General features: G+C 36.8%; 1 protein-coding gene across 4 annotated transcripts; it reads left to right on the plus strand.

Annotated features, from left to right (window-relative positions):
- Positions 1-807: 807 nt before the first annotated feature.
- LOC126737713 (uncharacterized) lies at positions 808-10,730 on the plus strand. Of its 4 annotated transcripts, none has more exons than XR_007661087.1 (11): positions 808-1,088; positions 1,139-1,234; positions 1,334-1,565; positions 1,620-1,872; positions 2,002-2,225; positions 2,279-2,434; positions 8,477-8,563; positions 9,880-10,015; positions 10,070-10,210; positions 10,296-10,438; positions 10,490-10,730. XR_007661087.1 is itself a non-coding variant. In XM_050442712.1 (11 exons), the coding sequence occupies exons 1-11, from the start codon at positions 876-878 to the stop codon at positions 10,629-10,631; spliced, it is 1,809 nt and encodes a 602-aa protein (XP_050298669.1). In that variant the 5' UTR covers positions 808-875; the 3' UTR covers positions 10,632-10,730. The 4 variants fall into 4 exon arrangements, 3 of the variants coding, with proteins under 3 accessions (XP_050298669.1, XP_050298670.1, XP_050298671.1); XM_050442712.1 differs by having other exon boundaries at positions 10,070-10,196; XM_050442714.1 differs by having other exon boundaries at positions 940-1,088; positions 1,414-1,565; positions 10,070-10,196.
- Positions 10,731-16,367: the final 5,637 nt, after the last annotated feature.

Raw genomic sequence — 16,367 nt, forward strand, 5'->3', positions numbered from 1 at the left:
ACGTCTATGAATGTTGCGCCCTTTGAATGTCGAGGAGTAGTACTAACAGGAAACGAAAATAAATTTGTGACGTTATAATGGCGGGAAAAAATTTGATTATGGCGCCAAACTTGAATTTTTCACTTTTCATGTTGTTGATAAAAAAAGCCTGAATATTGATTGAAAATTAGAATTATAAATTTTCTTAATAAAAAAATAAAATATACCGATTTTAGAATACAGAGCAAGAAAAGTGAATACCAATTTCTAAACCAACTCTTAATGTCTTTGCATTCGCCTCTGTCATGTTAGAACCCTTAATGCTTCAGATCTTGATCGATTTTTGATGATTTTGATTGATCGATCTTGAATTCGGTCGGTATGGCGTTAAATCTGGAAAATCCCTTCAAGTCCCGTAACTCAGTTTAGGAGAATTACCCACTGATAATTGGCAAATTATTTTTTTGTTTGTTAGTGAATTTCGTGGTTTATTTTTAATTTTTAGTAGTTTGATGAATATAAGCTTTTGCATTTGTATTTCAATGCACTTTCTAGACCCAGACTTGAATTTGTAAGTGTTTTATTTAATAATGTTGATTGGGTCAGACACTAACATCGATTAGGAAAACATCGATGTTTTTGAGGCATCGATATCAGCTTTTAATGTCACCACCGATATTTCATTGTGATGTCCCAGCACTAACTCGGGCTGTCTTATTATGTATGGTCAAGTGTTAGGAGCTATATAAAAAAAGGAAAGTTCAGAAATTTCAAATTTCCCGGGCTGTTGGCACCGTTCTTTAGTGACACCAGTGGTTTGACATACATTTAAATTTTGACAGCACCTGTGAAAAATCAATCATATACATTTTTCAAATATTTCTTGGATCAAAAGCATGAAACATTTAACCGGTACGAGATCACTGGAACGTAACAGCCGATTATCGTTGGCGCTAGTGAAAAATCGCGCTGAACAAAACAACCTGAGCACCGAATTGAACTTCTTGGACCGACAAAAGACGACCGCCTTAAGGGTGTTAAAAAACGACAAACAGGCTTTCAGGGTGAAATATGCGAGGAGCGGCACATACGCGGAACATTCGGACGAGGTATTCTGCGGCGAATATAAACAAGAAATTTAATATTTAGTCTTTTTTAGCCTTTAAGTAAATATTTCGTACCCTCAAGCGAGCTGGAACATGATCCCACGGCGGCATCCGATGGCGATAGAAACAACATTTCAGCCGCTTATGAAGTAATTATTAATAATATAACCGAACAAAGATGGTGCTGACTGTACTTGCACTAGTCCGCCATCTTTGTTCCACTGCTACTAAAAAGAACTTCTATTCAGGAAATTCACAATATGCTCTTTACGAACAACGAAATAGACAAAGAGAAGATCTTATGCCTCCACCTCATTTCCGCCCACAGGACCGAGAGTCTCACTCCTCCCAAACGCAAATTCGCTTATTTCAACTTGTGTAAGGTTCACTCCCCGTTGGAGCGCCTACTGGAAAGATCCAAAAGGAAAAATATCCATCACGAGCAGAAAATGACGAACATGCTTCCCATCTATACTGTCGGTAAGCATTTATGCGACGGTCACATTATGCGGAGTTCATGTGCGCCTTATATAGAAATGACGGAGCTCGGTTCTGGAGAAAGTAAAGATCTTATAAACGATGGACGTTTGGCCACCCGGATCCTCCTCAACGAGAGAGTGAGAGAGCTGATCAACACGGTGCTGAACGCCCTCAAGCAATCGAATCCCGAAAAGAATTATGAACTGTTCGAGATGGCCAATGACGTCGTTGCACTGAAGCAACTCTTCACCAAAAGGAAAATACTGGATTTCTTGGACGATCTACTGAACTGTCCCCTCATTAATAAGTTGAGTGTCACCTAACAAGTGCGATCTCGAGGTCACCTCGCTGACGTCACTGGTAGCAAAATTATTTCGAACGTAGTTCAAACTCCTTAGTTGTCACCCACTTATGTCATGAAAAAATCAAATTTTAGTTGCGATTCGTTCATTCTCACCGCCCCGTTTCGTGTGAAATCGGTACAACTGGAAATCCGCACGGTGACCGGCAGTCTGGAGTTGTTAATTAAGCAAATAAGGCAGAATGTCTTGCAGCCGCCCCCGAGGGCCAAAGTGAAATCTGCCGAGGACCTTATTACGGAGAAAAAGACCAATTCTAAGGTTTTCACGGCGAAAATGTCCAAGAAAGGATCGGAGGAAGGTAAGAAGTAGAACTCTTATTGTATTCATGAATATTTTCAGTTATTTTTTAAGATGTATTTAAGGCTCTAGAGGGTCTCTATACGGAAAAACAGTCGCGCAGATCGTCGGATAATTCCGAAAAGAAAATCGGGAGACGCGGGGACACCAACTTCGTGCGGAGAAACATCGACGAGGCCGCCAACGCCAAGAAAGTCGAATATGATAAAGGTCGTATGAAATTTAAGTTTTATCTAGGGCATTTTATGGTCTAAGCTCTTCGGGATGCGGCAACGTTGGATTTTATAGAAATGAACTTATGTTGTATTGCTGTATTTTGGCACACTCTAGGGCTTTTTATGGTCGAAGCTCGTCGGTGTTTCCGATTATGCAACGTTAACACTGTGCAATGTTTTTTCTTTTTGAAAAATAAATTAATTTTGATTTCAAGGTAACACACTTGGGGTTGCTTAAATTAAAAAATTGCTTAAATTAATGCTGTCAGATCGACCGAAAAACTTCCAATTAATTTCACATGTGACAGTTTATGTAAATGTCAGATTTAGTCTGCTTTTCCTATATGTATGTTATTAATTCTCTTTTTTGCTGTCCTAACTGACGAATTATATTTGTTGGCATATAGCGTTATTTTGTGCGTCAATTTCATAATTGATTTCTTCAATAAAAATGAAATCTTGATCATGCAGATGTTTTGCGATATTATGAAGCACAACGCAGGCAATTATAATCGATGGTGTTTTTTCTAATTTTGTACTGAAGGATACGAAATCTTCCTTTTAACTGCCCAAAACATCGTTCAATTATTACACGCGTTCTCGACTGAAAACATTATTATAATTTTGCTGCTGTTGGGTTGTCGAATTTCTCCAGGGAGTCATATTGACTAGCCATAGTCTCCTAATAGTACATATTCTTCTGCGCTGTTTTTAAGGATGTTGTATATGTTAGAATTTTTAAAAATTCTGCTATCGTGCACAGAGCCTGGCCATTGGCAGTCCACACTTGTGAATATTTCTTCTGCATTACAAGTCGCCTGCACGTTAATACTGGGATATCCTTTTCGGTTTATATATTCATCACCGAATTCTTGAAACTTTGGAATCCTTACGTGTGTGCATCAGTCTATCACTCCGATGACATTGGGAAAACGGTATTTCTCTGACCACAACCGTTTGTCTTCCACAACAGCTTCAGCACTTCTAGGAAATTTAATAAAGATATTGGCCTTGTCCAAAACTGCATTTATTACCGAAATGAATGTCTTACAGATAGTGGTTTGGTAAACACCGAGTTCTTCACCTACAGAATTTTGAAAGCCTGGATCTGCCAATACTCCCAAAAATATTTTTATCTTAAGCCGCGTATCCACTGGCATTAACATTTGTAGCAACATTTGTAAACGTTTGCGAATATTGATAAACGCTTGCAAAACGAAGTACCCACCGATCAGCACATGTTGTTTGAAATTGTTCACAAAGCAATTTTGAGAGCGTTTGTCGCGTATCCAGGTCTTTTTTTATTTTGAGGAAAACCGAAAATAGAAAAATTGTAAAAATGGCCCCGTTAAGTAGAAAGAAACTTGCCGCCTGTGCTGCATTAGTATTTTGTGCTCAAATAGAAAAAGAAAGGAAGAAGAAAAAAAGAAGGAAACAGATTTTGGGTGTCTCATTTTTTAAAACCTAGAGTTTCTATGCATTTGATTTCTGATATCAAAACTGGCAGGAGTCGCTTATTCAAAAATTTTACTCGAGTTTCGCCAAGAGATTTTGATTTGCTGCTCTCAAGAATTTCTCCAGAAATATCTAAAATTGACACGAACTATCGAGAGTGCGTCTCTGCCGAAATTAGACTGGCCATCACACTTCGCTTTCTAGCGACAGGAGATTCCTATGCCAGTCTTATGTACCTCTTCAGAGTTTCGAAGCAGCTCATTTCTAGAATAATTCCTGAAGTATGTGCCGCCATCATGAAAGCATCAGCGAGCTATGTAAGGGTAAGTAAATAACCATATAATAAATTTGACCTTTATTGAGAAAACTAGTTACTTATATAGCTAAACATGAGTAGGTATGGTCTGTACGCTGAGTACAACCCCACTTGACGTATGTCAAAAATCAATGCCTGGGTTCATCAGAATAAAGCGCTCACTGAGCGCCCGAAACTTAACCTAGCAACATCCAATCAAAATGCTTATACCTTGGATACAAGGTAAAAAGTTTCGAGCGCTCAGTGAACGCTTTTTTCTGATGAACCCGGCCAACGTTTTATTTCATTGAAATGACATTTTTGACATACGTCCAGTGCGGTTTTACTCAGCGTATAGATCATACCTATCTATGCGATAATATAAATGGTATTTTATTTTTATGAGTAATTAGTATTTGTCTGTGATTGAGATGGATTGAAGTTTGCTAAAGAGTTTCCTGCATTCATGGATGCAGATTCTAGGTAAGGATTTTCATCTGGAAAGTTTGTTTCCCAATGGTCATTTTCTTGTGGCTGCTGACAACTGGTGGTATATGTTGCGTTGCTACTTGCATTTCGATAGGTTTCGAGCTGTTGAAGGATTCCTGAAGTTGGCAGAACATTAGTGAGTAAAGTTAAGTTTCGTTGTGGTTGCTGCGAGGGTTGCTGATAGCTGGCGAACGATGCGCTAGCGTTAGCATTTTTATAGATACGGAGCTTTAGAGGGATTTCTGAGGTCGGCAGAACATTAGTGAGTGTAGTTTGACACGTTGAGTGTAGTGACGGCACTTGTATTTTCATGGGTACGGAACTGTGAAGCATGATCGGAATAATGAGAGCTTAAACCAGCAGGTGAAAGAGCAGGGGTAGTGCATGTGCTAGCAAAAGTAACGCTTCCAGAAGATGACAGATGACCAGAGGTGTTCTTAGGCACCACATCGTCGTAACGTCCCATATCAGCATTAAAGAGGATATTACTAAACATGTGTTGAACCATGGCCTGTGTTCTTTGACTGTAAGTACGTAGCTTTGATGCGATATGCTCCCCATAAATATCACAAGAATCCCGGTCTTGAGCTGACCGCATAATATCGACTACTGCAGAAATACGAGGACCCTCGTTTGGGACGTTTAAATTTTCCTTATTCCGTTTCGCTCGTTTTGCTTTTTGCAATTGTGAATTTGGTAATTCATTTGTAGACGTTGCAGAAACAGATGGTAATGGTTCCTGTTCAAAGGCTCTTTTTGGATAAAGTTCTGGTTCTGTTGCTCCACCAATTGGTTCATTGTTTTCATTATATACTTCTTCGGCAACTACTTCATTATCAGCAATAACCTGAGAAAAAAAATGCAAAAATAAAAAATGTTTAATAACGAAAATAATTAAAATATGCATATTCTAAATTAACGTTGAGGTGAAACACATATTTTAAATTGACGCAAACAAACGCATACAAATAAAAAACAATTCTTTCTTTGCAGATGCCAGAAACCGAAGCGGAATGGTTGCAGACATGTAAAGAATTTGAAACGTTATGGAATTTTCCACAATGCATTGGCTCGATTGATGGGAAGCATGTATATTTACAGTGCCCTAAAAAAACCAGAAGTGACTTTTTTAATTATAAGTCGTTTTTCAGCAGCGTTCTCTTTGCCCTAGTTGATGCTAATTATAATTTTCTAACGATGTTGGTGGTATTCAAGGAAGAATCTCAGACGGAGGAATTTTTAAAAACACAGAGTTGTATGAACGTCTTCAAAATAATGCTTTAAATTTGCCATTACCAAAATCGTTGCCTGATTGCGAGAAAGCTATTCCCTACGTAATTTTATGAGACGAAGCGTTTGCCCTGGCTGATAATTAAATGAAACCTTATTCAGGAATTTATGAAAAAGGTTCAATACAAAGAATTTTCAATTACAGGTTGAGTCGAGCACGCCGAGTAGTGGAAAATGCTTTTGGAATCCTAGCATCTGTCTTTAGAGTTTTAAGAAAACCAATGCTTCTAGAGCCACATAAAGCAGAATTAGTTGTGATGACTTGTATATATTTGCACAACTTTTTACGCAAAAGTAACTCTTCAGCAAATATTTATTGTCCACAAGGAGCTCTGGATGGTGAAGTAGAAGGGAAAGTTAGTCCTGGTGCTTGGAGAGATGATACTGAAATGTTGTCCCTGACTAATATTAAAAAAGTTCCTCGAAAGTCTGCAAAAATTCCTCAGGAAATTCGTGAGAATTTGCAGCATATTTTTCCAGCAATGGAGCTATTCCATGGCAAAATGAACATGCTTAGCTAAACGTACAGTGTTAGTGTTTTTGTAAAGAATGAGTTTTCGCTTGTAAAATTAAAGTAAAACAAAAAATATTTATCACCTCTAAATCTTCTATTTGGGAATGAGTCATCTTTTTTGTACTGCTGACAGATTTCCTGCATTTATTCTTATCCATAAGAAATCCAAATGCCTCATAGGCTTGTGTGTACCTCCTCCCGCCCTGCAAAGGTTCAGTTTTATTGTTGGCCATCCTTATTAATAGTAAGCCCGGATCCACATGGGTACGTGATCACGGATGCGTTGCGATCACGTGACTGATACCAACCAATGGCAATTAACCATAACAAACCCTTATTGGTCGAGAGCAGTCACGTGGTTGCAACGCAAATCCGTGATCACGTATCCATGTGGATCCAGGCTAACGGTTAAAAACACAAAAAACTGCACTCTAAAGCGATAATGCTGGAAGCTCCTCCAACTTTGATGTAAAAAAATAAGACAAACAGGTTCACTAAATATACAGACCTTTTCCTGTTCCCAAACTTTGAGTTTCTTTGTTTCTTTCTCTTCTAAATGAAATTGTCAACGAGCCTATTTTAGCCTTTATAATATCGATGGTTGCACTCATATTTTTGGCTATATCGGCCCAGGCGTCATGTTTCTTAATTTTATTATAATAAAAACCATGTCTGGCATTCCATAGTTCCGGTTTTTGTCTATATAAATTTATTAAGTAAATACACTGCTCGTGGTCCCATTCCGTAGTAATATTCATCGTAAATAAAAATAATGATTATTGTTCGAGTTATTTCAATCACTTCAACCACAACTTTTATAAACACTAAATACAAGTCAACAAACACTAATCGGTTATATTTATTTATCTACAAACGTAGAATATCGCGCCTCCACTGAAATCAGGCAGAAATCCACAAACAAGTCAAATCCTTGAAGTTACCGACTTTTCGCCGAACAGTGACAAATAAATGCCTGCAAACGTTTGCAAATGTGAGTGACCGACAACATCGTGTTCGTAAACGATTGCGAATGTTTCTAAACGTTCCGTTTGTCAGGTGGATACGCGGCTTTAGTTTGAGGTGATAATGCAGCTCCTCGTCTTTCACCAGTACTATTTAAGATGTAATTTGCTAACCAGTCAACATTTTAACGGTCAAATCGATATAACTTTCTAAAATCATCGTTTACGTACACTGTATATTTTAGTTTTACGCACAGTCATATATTCAGCCATAGTAACCGACGCCGATACACAAAACTTGGTTTGTAGCCACAAATGAACAAGCAAAATGATGCTGCGGTTGACCTACCTTAAATTTTTTTAAGCAATTGCTTCACTACAAAAAGCAATTCCTTAATTTATTCATAACATTTTCAGCAAGTGATAGCAATTGCTTCTAATATTTAAGAAAAAGCTTTGACTAGAATCATTTTCTGACCTTTTCAGCAATAATTGCTGGAGGCAAAAGCAATTACTTCAGATTTAATTCATTGCTTTTCAAGCAAATACTTTTAAGATTTTATAAGAAAAAGCAATTGCTGCAATTTTATTCATTAGGCTAAATATCTGGATTGTCTGGCAATAATGTTTTTCGGGTCTAATTATACCAGAAAAATAGCGCCTAGTAAGCGTGGTATACGCCTCTTTAGACTTTATATAACAACTGAATCAAACAAACAATTATAGAACCTATAAAAAGAATCAAAACTCCATTTTATTCATTAATACAAGACTATTCTAAGTTGTTATGCAAGAAATGATAGTGGGGGACAACTAAAAATTTAAAAAAATGGTTTGTTAAAGAAACATGTCGTTATTAGATGAATCTAAACAACATATACCTATGAGATGTTGATTTTTTTGTTGACAAGAATTAAAAAATGTCTGCTTTTAAAAATTATTACGAATAAATTAAATCTAGCGCTGTAGCCTTCATGGTATATTCCCTCAAAGTACTAAAAAGACACGAGTAACACGTATTTTCACCTACAGACGATGACAATGAATATGATTTCTTTCATCGGCCAAGAAGACCCAGTACCACCTCCAATAGATCCAAAAGAAAAAGCCTGGAAAAGGGTAAATAAGGTATATATAGGGTCTACCAATAAGAATGATATAAGTTTAAATTGCTAAAAAATAAAAACGAATTGGTTAATTTCTATGATTGATGTTTCATGTTGTAGTTTATTATGTTTTAAACAAAATATCATTAAGATGTCCACCTCGGCTAAGGCGGCAGACGTTTAGACGATGAACCCAATTTTCAATCACTTTTTCTAACAAGTTGGGCTGAATTTCGCGAATAACCCTAGTTATGTTAACTCATTGATGGTTTGAGGATTGTTAGAATACACCTTCGACTTCACATATCCCCCAAAGAAAAAAGTCCAGGGGAGTAAGGTCACAGGACCTTGGTGGTCAGTTGATATTGTCATGTCGCGAAATTATTCGATCATCTTCAAAACGCTCTCTTAATAAATTAATTGTGGCTCGGGCGGTGTGTGATGTTGCTCCGTCCTGTTGAAACCAATTCTGTTCGAAGTCTCCATCACCATCAATTGCAGGCCAAAGAAAGTTTGTTATCATGTCGCGGTAGCGCTCTCCGTTGACTGTCACAGTACGCCCCCCCTGCATCCTCAAAAAAGTATGGACCGATAATTCCACCGACATGCAAACCACACCACACAGTCACTTTTAACGGGTGTAATGGCACCTGTACTAATTTCTGGGGATTGTTCTGACACCAGAAGCGGCAATTTTGCGTATTGACAACGCCACTAAGACAAAAAATTGGCTTCATCTGAAAAGATGATTTGTTTCCCAAAATCGGCACAGGGCCCAGTCGGTAAACGTTCTTCGCAAACCATGGTCAGCAGGCTTCAATTCTTGAGTTAGAACCATCTTATATGGATGTAGGCCTAAGTCTTTCTTCAAAATGTGCCACAGAGACATTGGTGAAATGCCTAATTGCTGAGAACGGCGCAAAACAGACACATTGTTATTCGCGTCAACACTTTCTCTTGCAGCGGCGATATTTTCATTTGTCGCGTTGGTGGCTTATTATCCAGAAGAGTGTACTCCCGTTCAAACTTATTAATTGTGCGCCTTATTGCAAGCTCAGAAGGCCGTCCACGATGGCCAAAATCTTCTCTAAGAGCACGATAACAGGCCCTAACCGATTGCGCATTTTCGTAATACCTTTTCACGATAGCTATACGTTGCTCTTGATTTAAACGATTCATGATGAAATGTCAAAGTATACTTAACACAACTGACGCTTGATCCGCGTTTTGACACATACCATTTTGCGTACATGGCCCACTAAACTTCTATCACTTCTATTGGTAGGCCCATTACAGTTAATCCATTGAGACATGTTTATTTTTTCTTAGGTAGCATTGCAGACCGTCCCCATTTGCAACCGATCAAAATACCAGAAGAAGTCACCGCTATAATGATCGAAAAGGATGACGGCCTCAAAGAGCCCACAAATAATGAAACAAGCGAACTGGAGAAAGTTCAGCTAAAGTTAGATTAAATAATACACTCTGCCCAATAGCCATATGATGTCTCACTTTTTAGAGTGTCATCTTTGGAAAAGGTAAAATCAAGTGAACACCTGAAAATCCATTTGAAGCAAACGACTTGTCCGGCCTGCATGGAAAGGTACAAGATTCCACTGCCTGCTCCGAAAACTCCCAGAGTGAAGGTAAAGAAAACATGGTGGGTATCGGGAGTAAAAGATTTTTGAGTTAGAAGCGGCTTAACTTAATATGATCGGACCTTAAAGTTGCTTTGACTTTTTTAGCCCTCATCAGTAATTCCCCTTAACCCCGGGGAAAACCCTCACTTAAAAACAAACAGTCGAATTCGGATTTCCATGCTGATTAACAAAGAAATGTTCAAGCTACAGTCGTATGAAAGGAGGTTTTCCTCTGAGGAAGGCTCTCGGTAAGATATCTCATCTGAATTAAAAAATAAAATTGATTTTTATGCCTGTAGGCGCAGCAGCATGAAGAAACAAGAATTAGAAACGTGCTCTTCTAGTTATATAACCCTAACGCCACTGGAACTGGCCAAAATTGAGCAGGAGATCAAGGAGAAGGAAACGCAGAAGAAACTTGAGAAATTTTTAAGTAGATAAGGAAACTTTCTGTTGTAAGGGGTGTCTACCGATTTTTACAATTTGTCCTTCATCTGTACCATGATATAAATTAAAAAAAAAAGTGTTTTATTTTTAAAATGTAAAGTGTAATCGCATGTTGCGGCGAATTGCTTCGTCGACATTGTAAAATATTTTCGGAACTACGTACGGAGATACGCATGAGAGCCGATAAATGAGACAGTAACCCTTGATTGTTCTTTTGTCCTTGAGTAATTATTACTGGAAGTTGGGGTATTACCAGAAAAAATTAAAATGTCCGCTCACTATCACGTGAAAACAATATCGAAGTTTTTCCCGGTAAATATTTAAATATGTCACAGATTCACAGCATTCTAACCAATAAGAGCAAAATGTTTTATTTTATAATTTCTTTCCGTAATATAATGTGCCAGACAAGGATAAGCTTATGGCAAATAGGTGCGACAGAGATTGGATCGTAAATGACAGTTCGTTTGACCATCATCAACGTATGGGTAAGAGTGAGACAGAGAATAATAAATGTTGATGACATACGTCAAATTCGGGCATTTTTAAACTATGTTTAAGACATTTTCGAATCTCATACCTTCATGGAGTCAGAGGAATTTCTATCAGTTTATATGCAACCACCACTTTTCTATATTTTTCTGCTTTGTGCCCTCGACAGAGGACAAGGGAAAATCTAAGTCAGAACTTGTGGGGATGGTGTTGACCTTGCTGGCTAAATTAGATGCGACTAAGCATGAGAGGGAAGAAACCATTCCCCCTGGTCTGAATCTGCTTGAATCTCAGGCTGGAGGTTCTAGTACAAGCCATATCACTGTTGAGGGCTCGGATGATGATGAACAAGTTTTCAATGCGAACCTTGGTGGAGCTACAAACTCTTCGCCCATCCCTCGATCATCTTCTACCCCCTTTTCTCGCGTTGTGCTTCCAAGCAAATAGAATTTGCAGTTCTCCGGTGATAAGAAGGGTCTATCTCTTAGTGCATTCCTCGAGAAGGTTGAAGAACTGAGAATTGCTCGGCAGGTTCCTAAGGAAATTCTATTGGAGTCTGGCATTGATCTGTTTACTGGAAAAGCATATCAATTCTACTTGGCATATAGGCGTGATGTGACTACTTGGGATGAATTCATTGGTTTGCTTCGTGAAGAATTTCAACCCTGTAATTACAATGAAAAGTTATTCGATGAAATCTGTAAGAGGACACATGGGCAGGATGCAAGTATAGGTATATATTTAGCAGTCATGGCTGGGTATTTTAAGAGACTCACCTGTCCCATATCTGAAGAGGCTAAATTGAAGATTCTCCTTCGTAATCTAGCACCCTTTTATCAAAGTCAGTTGGTCATTCGATTAGTCGGTTTCGTACTCTATGTCGATGCTTGGAGGAAAGAAGAGAAGCAGTGGAGTTATTCACAACCCTCTAGGCGTGGCAATCCTCTTGAACCTGATTTGGCCTATATTCATGAGGTCATTGAAATAGAGGCAGGCATTTCTACATTGAATGTTAATAATAACCCAATTCGGTCTGAAGGTTTAGAGAATCCCCGCAGTGAAATCATTTGCTTTAGGTGCAAGAAGCCAGGTCATCATTTTCTTGATTAAGGGGGGCTTATATTACCATCATAATATATCAGGGTTTGGTATTAAATATTTAAATCAAGTGGCGCTCTTATTAAAATTTCTCCCACTACCTTCTCCACTGTCTAAAAGCTGGCGGCCACCAAATCTCTGAATCTTTTAAAACAAAATTTGTTTGTCTGGACTTAGAACCGAGTTACGCGCTACATTTTCGGTCCAATCCCGTCCCGTCATATACAACTTTCATTCCCATGGTTCAATGCACAGAACACAAATATATAGAGAAGTGCGGGTTGTCGTGTTAACGCGAAGAAATTTTCGCCCTCTACTAAAGGTGCAATAATTCGATCTAATTTTGACATTTCTATTGGCAACCCCTATAACCAATCATATTTGAAAGAAAGCGTGGTCAAACTCGGCACCAAATTTGAATATAGTGCGAATTCTAAGACGGGACCAACAGGAAACTACCAAATGTCACAACCTGCGGGTACTTTACATTAAATATTTCTACTGTAGGCTGGAAATTAAAAATTTAACGAACTTTTAGTCAGATAAATAAGGGTCATTTCTAATTTGATTTGGTGTTAAAACGAGCTACCGTTTGGAGGCAATATTCAGATAAAGTTGAGTTTTATAGCAGAAATCAACCTAATACCTTGTCTTGTCTTGTCTTGTTGACTTGATGGCTCTGCTGCAAGGCAATTGCCAGCCCGATTTGTGTGAGATCCTACTTTATCTGGCTCTGGAGCATGTAGGAGTCTCAGGATACTTTGCTGCACTGTAACTCTTTGATAAGGAAATACAACTTATGATCGGGCCTCTAGGCGTATTCTGTTTCTATCTAAGGCTGTAAAACAGGAGGAATATTAGTGATACAACAGAGGGAATATATGACCACACCAATGCACTAAAACAAGCAATTAAGGCAGGATTATAGGACAATTCAAGGTTATTGGAAAGTTGAGCTTTAGATTTTAATCTGGTTAATGTTTATGAATCGCTTGATTATCTCTATTGTTTCATCGTCCGGAGCAGATCAAATGTCAGTCATAGATAATGGTGATACTCCTTTCTTTAATACAAAGATCTTATATAGGTCAAAATTAATAACGCGATTAATTGGGCACTCAAAGAAAATATGGTCCAAGTCGTCCCATAAACCACAATCACACAAAGGGTTATCTTTTATGTTAATTCGATAAAGGTGGGAGTTAGTCAAGCAATGTCCTGTACGCATTCTAATAATTGTTGTGATATGTCTTCTGTCTTTATAGTTCAAGTTAGCAAACCATTTTTTGTTGGTAAATGTGGGTTGTACCCTAGCATATCTGCGATGATGGTTTAACACTAGAATTTTCCACTTGTCCCTAAATGTATTTATTATTTCCTGTTTTAAAATGTTGAATATATCCTGAATATCATAGAGCATTCTTCTAGGGATGTTTAAATCAGTTCCCACTTTGGCCAGAATATCTGCCTCATCATTGCCTGGTATATCTGAATGAGCTGGGATCCAAGACAGTCTAATATCATAGCCATTGTTGTTAGTCATCATCATCATCAGTAAAACAGGAATCTTTCCCAATGCTTGGAAAGTAGCAAAAATATGTCCAATCTTTAAGAAAGGCAATAAAAGTGAAATAAAAAATTACAGACCTATTGCTGTGCTCTCAGCACCAGCTAAAGTGTTTGAAACCATTATTTTTAGAACTATTTATCGTACTGTTAGATCTAGCATATCAATATTTCAACACGGATTTTTAAAAGCTAAATCAACTGTAAGCAACTTATTAAGTGTCACTCAAACTATATCTGATGTGCTGAATCAGAGAGGTCAAATGGATATTGTATACACAGATTTTTAAAAAGCTTTTGATAAGATATCATTTAAAATATTATTGGATAGATTAGATAGAGAATATGGTTTTCATAATAATTTGGTGCATTTTATTGAGTCCTATTTGTATAACCGTAGACATATAGTTGTAATTGGGGTACATAGTTCGCGACCATTTACTCCTACGTCTGGCATACCACAAGGCTCCAATTTGGGACCATTATTTTTTCTTCTTTTTATTAACTCTCTGACGCAAGTAGTAACTCATGCTACATGCTCGCTGTTTGCTGATGATCTCAAATTATATTATCAAATAAATAACATAGATGACTGTAGAATGCTACAAGACGATTTAAATAATGTTGTCCAATGGTCAATAGAAAATAGATTATATTTTAATGTCAATAAGTGTGTAGTTATGTCTTATAATAGAAAACAAAGAGATATATTATTTCCTTATAAAATACAAGATAGTCTATTGACTAGAGTAGAAAAGATTAAAGATTTGGGTGTGTTATTTGATAAAAGATTGACTTTTAATCTACATGTAAACGAAGTGGCAAACCGGGCATGCAAAATGTATGGATTTATTGCCAGAAGTACTAAGGATTTCGTGAGTGTTTCCTGTCTCAAGCAGTTGTATGTCTCATTTGTACGTAGTTTGTTGGATTATGCATGTATAGTGTGGTCGCCATATTATAACTGTTACAAATATACGTTGGAGCGGGTGCAAAATAAAATGCTCCGCTATATCTATTTTAGAGAAAGGGGGGTATATGACCGTGAGGTGTCAACCACGACATTACGCGAAAGATATGCCCTCCAATCATTAGATAAGAGGAGGCAAAAATTTGCAGTTATTTATCTATATAAAACAATAAATGGGCAAATAAATGATCCTACATTTCTTTCAAGGTTGAGTGTGAATGCTCCAGCGTATCTTACTAGAAGATGTAAGACATTTTATATGTCGGATGTAGCTCTTAATAATAGACATTTGAGTTCACCATTATTTAATTTGTGTGAAACTTATAACAGAATTCAAGAAAGCATTGATATTTTTAATACAAGTTGTGCTGAACTCAAATGTCGGTTAGATATAATTTTATAGTTAGTGTTGGCCAGATTAAGTTAGTATTAAGTATTATTTTGAATTATTTTTAAAACATTTGTTATCTTTATTATTATTATTATCATTAGTATGTACTTTGTAATAGGACCGTTTACTTAGTAAACTTCTGTAAAGTACATGAAAAAAATAAATAAATAAATAAATAGTCATGGCAATTAATCTTTTAGTTTTAAGAACCCAATATTCAGAATTTGCTGTAAAAAAAAAGAGCCACTGAGCTTTGTAATTGCACCTTTTGAGTCTGAAAATATTATTGCTCTCTTGATTTGTTGCTTGATAGCGGTTTCTACAGCATCATGAATAGCAATTATTTCGGCCTTATAAATATTAAGGTTATCCGGCAAACGTGACGAGAATCTATAGTTCAAGGATGGGATAGATATGCCAAATCCCACCCTGTTGCCCTTTTTTGAAGCATCAGAATAAATAAATGTATAGCGGATTTTTAAGTTGTTGGTTTCGTCTATAAATTTATTTCCTGTCATGATATCTCCCTTTTTTAAGTTACATTTTATAATTTTTAGAGACCCACTTAGAATGTTTAAGGGGATTTCGTAACATGGAAATTTTTCTCCTCTATAGAGTAAGGTTATGTATGGTCTGTAGCTTTGAAATGCAGTCACTATATATGGAGTTTTATTGTTATTCCAAAACTCAGGTCTATGTATTATTTTAGATCTAATATTATTTATGATTTGAATAATAGGGTGATTTGTAATTAATAAAAATTTCAAAATTAGTCATGGTACAATAGAGAATTACAATACAAATTTTATTTATAATTTTTTTATGAAATAAAAATCAATTTTTACTTTTATGTATTTATTTTTTCTAATGCCCTACATCATAACATAAACCTATTTCCATAATATATCTAACATACAATAAATAAAAAAATAAAATAAAAAAGAAATAAAATTTCTTACAAAAATTTAATCCACAAAAGTCAAGGTACATTTCAGACTATGGGCTAATAAAGTTCTGTCAATAACGCGTGGGAAAACCCTTCAGTTTAATAACCTCTTTTAAGCGATTTGGCATTGAATGAACTAGTTTTTTCGTCACATCGTTGGATATTTTTGGCCACTCTTCTAAAATTACCTGTTTTATGTCTGATTTATTATGAATCACATGTTGCCGAATTTTTCTCCCCAAAACATCCCATAAATATTCTATAGGA

This window comes from Anthonomus grandis, chromosome 6 (assembly GCF_022605725.1).
Source record: "Anthonomus grandis grandis chromosome 6, icAntGran1.3, whole genome shotgun sequence".
NCBI classification, from domain to species: domain Eukaryota; kingdom Metazoa; phylum Arthropoda; class Insecta; order Coleoptera; family Curculionidae; genus Anthonomus; species Anthonomus grandis.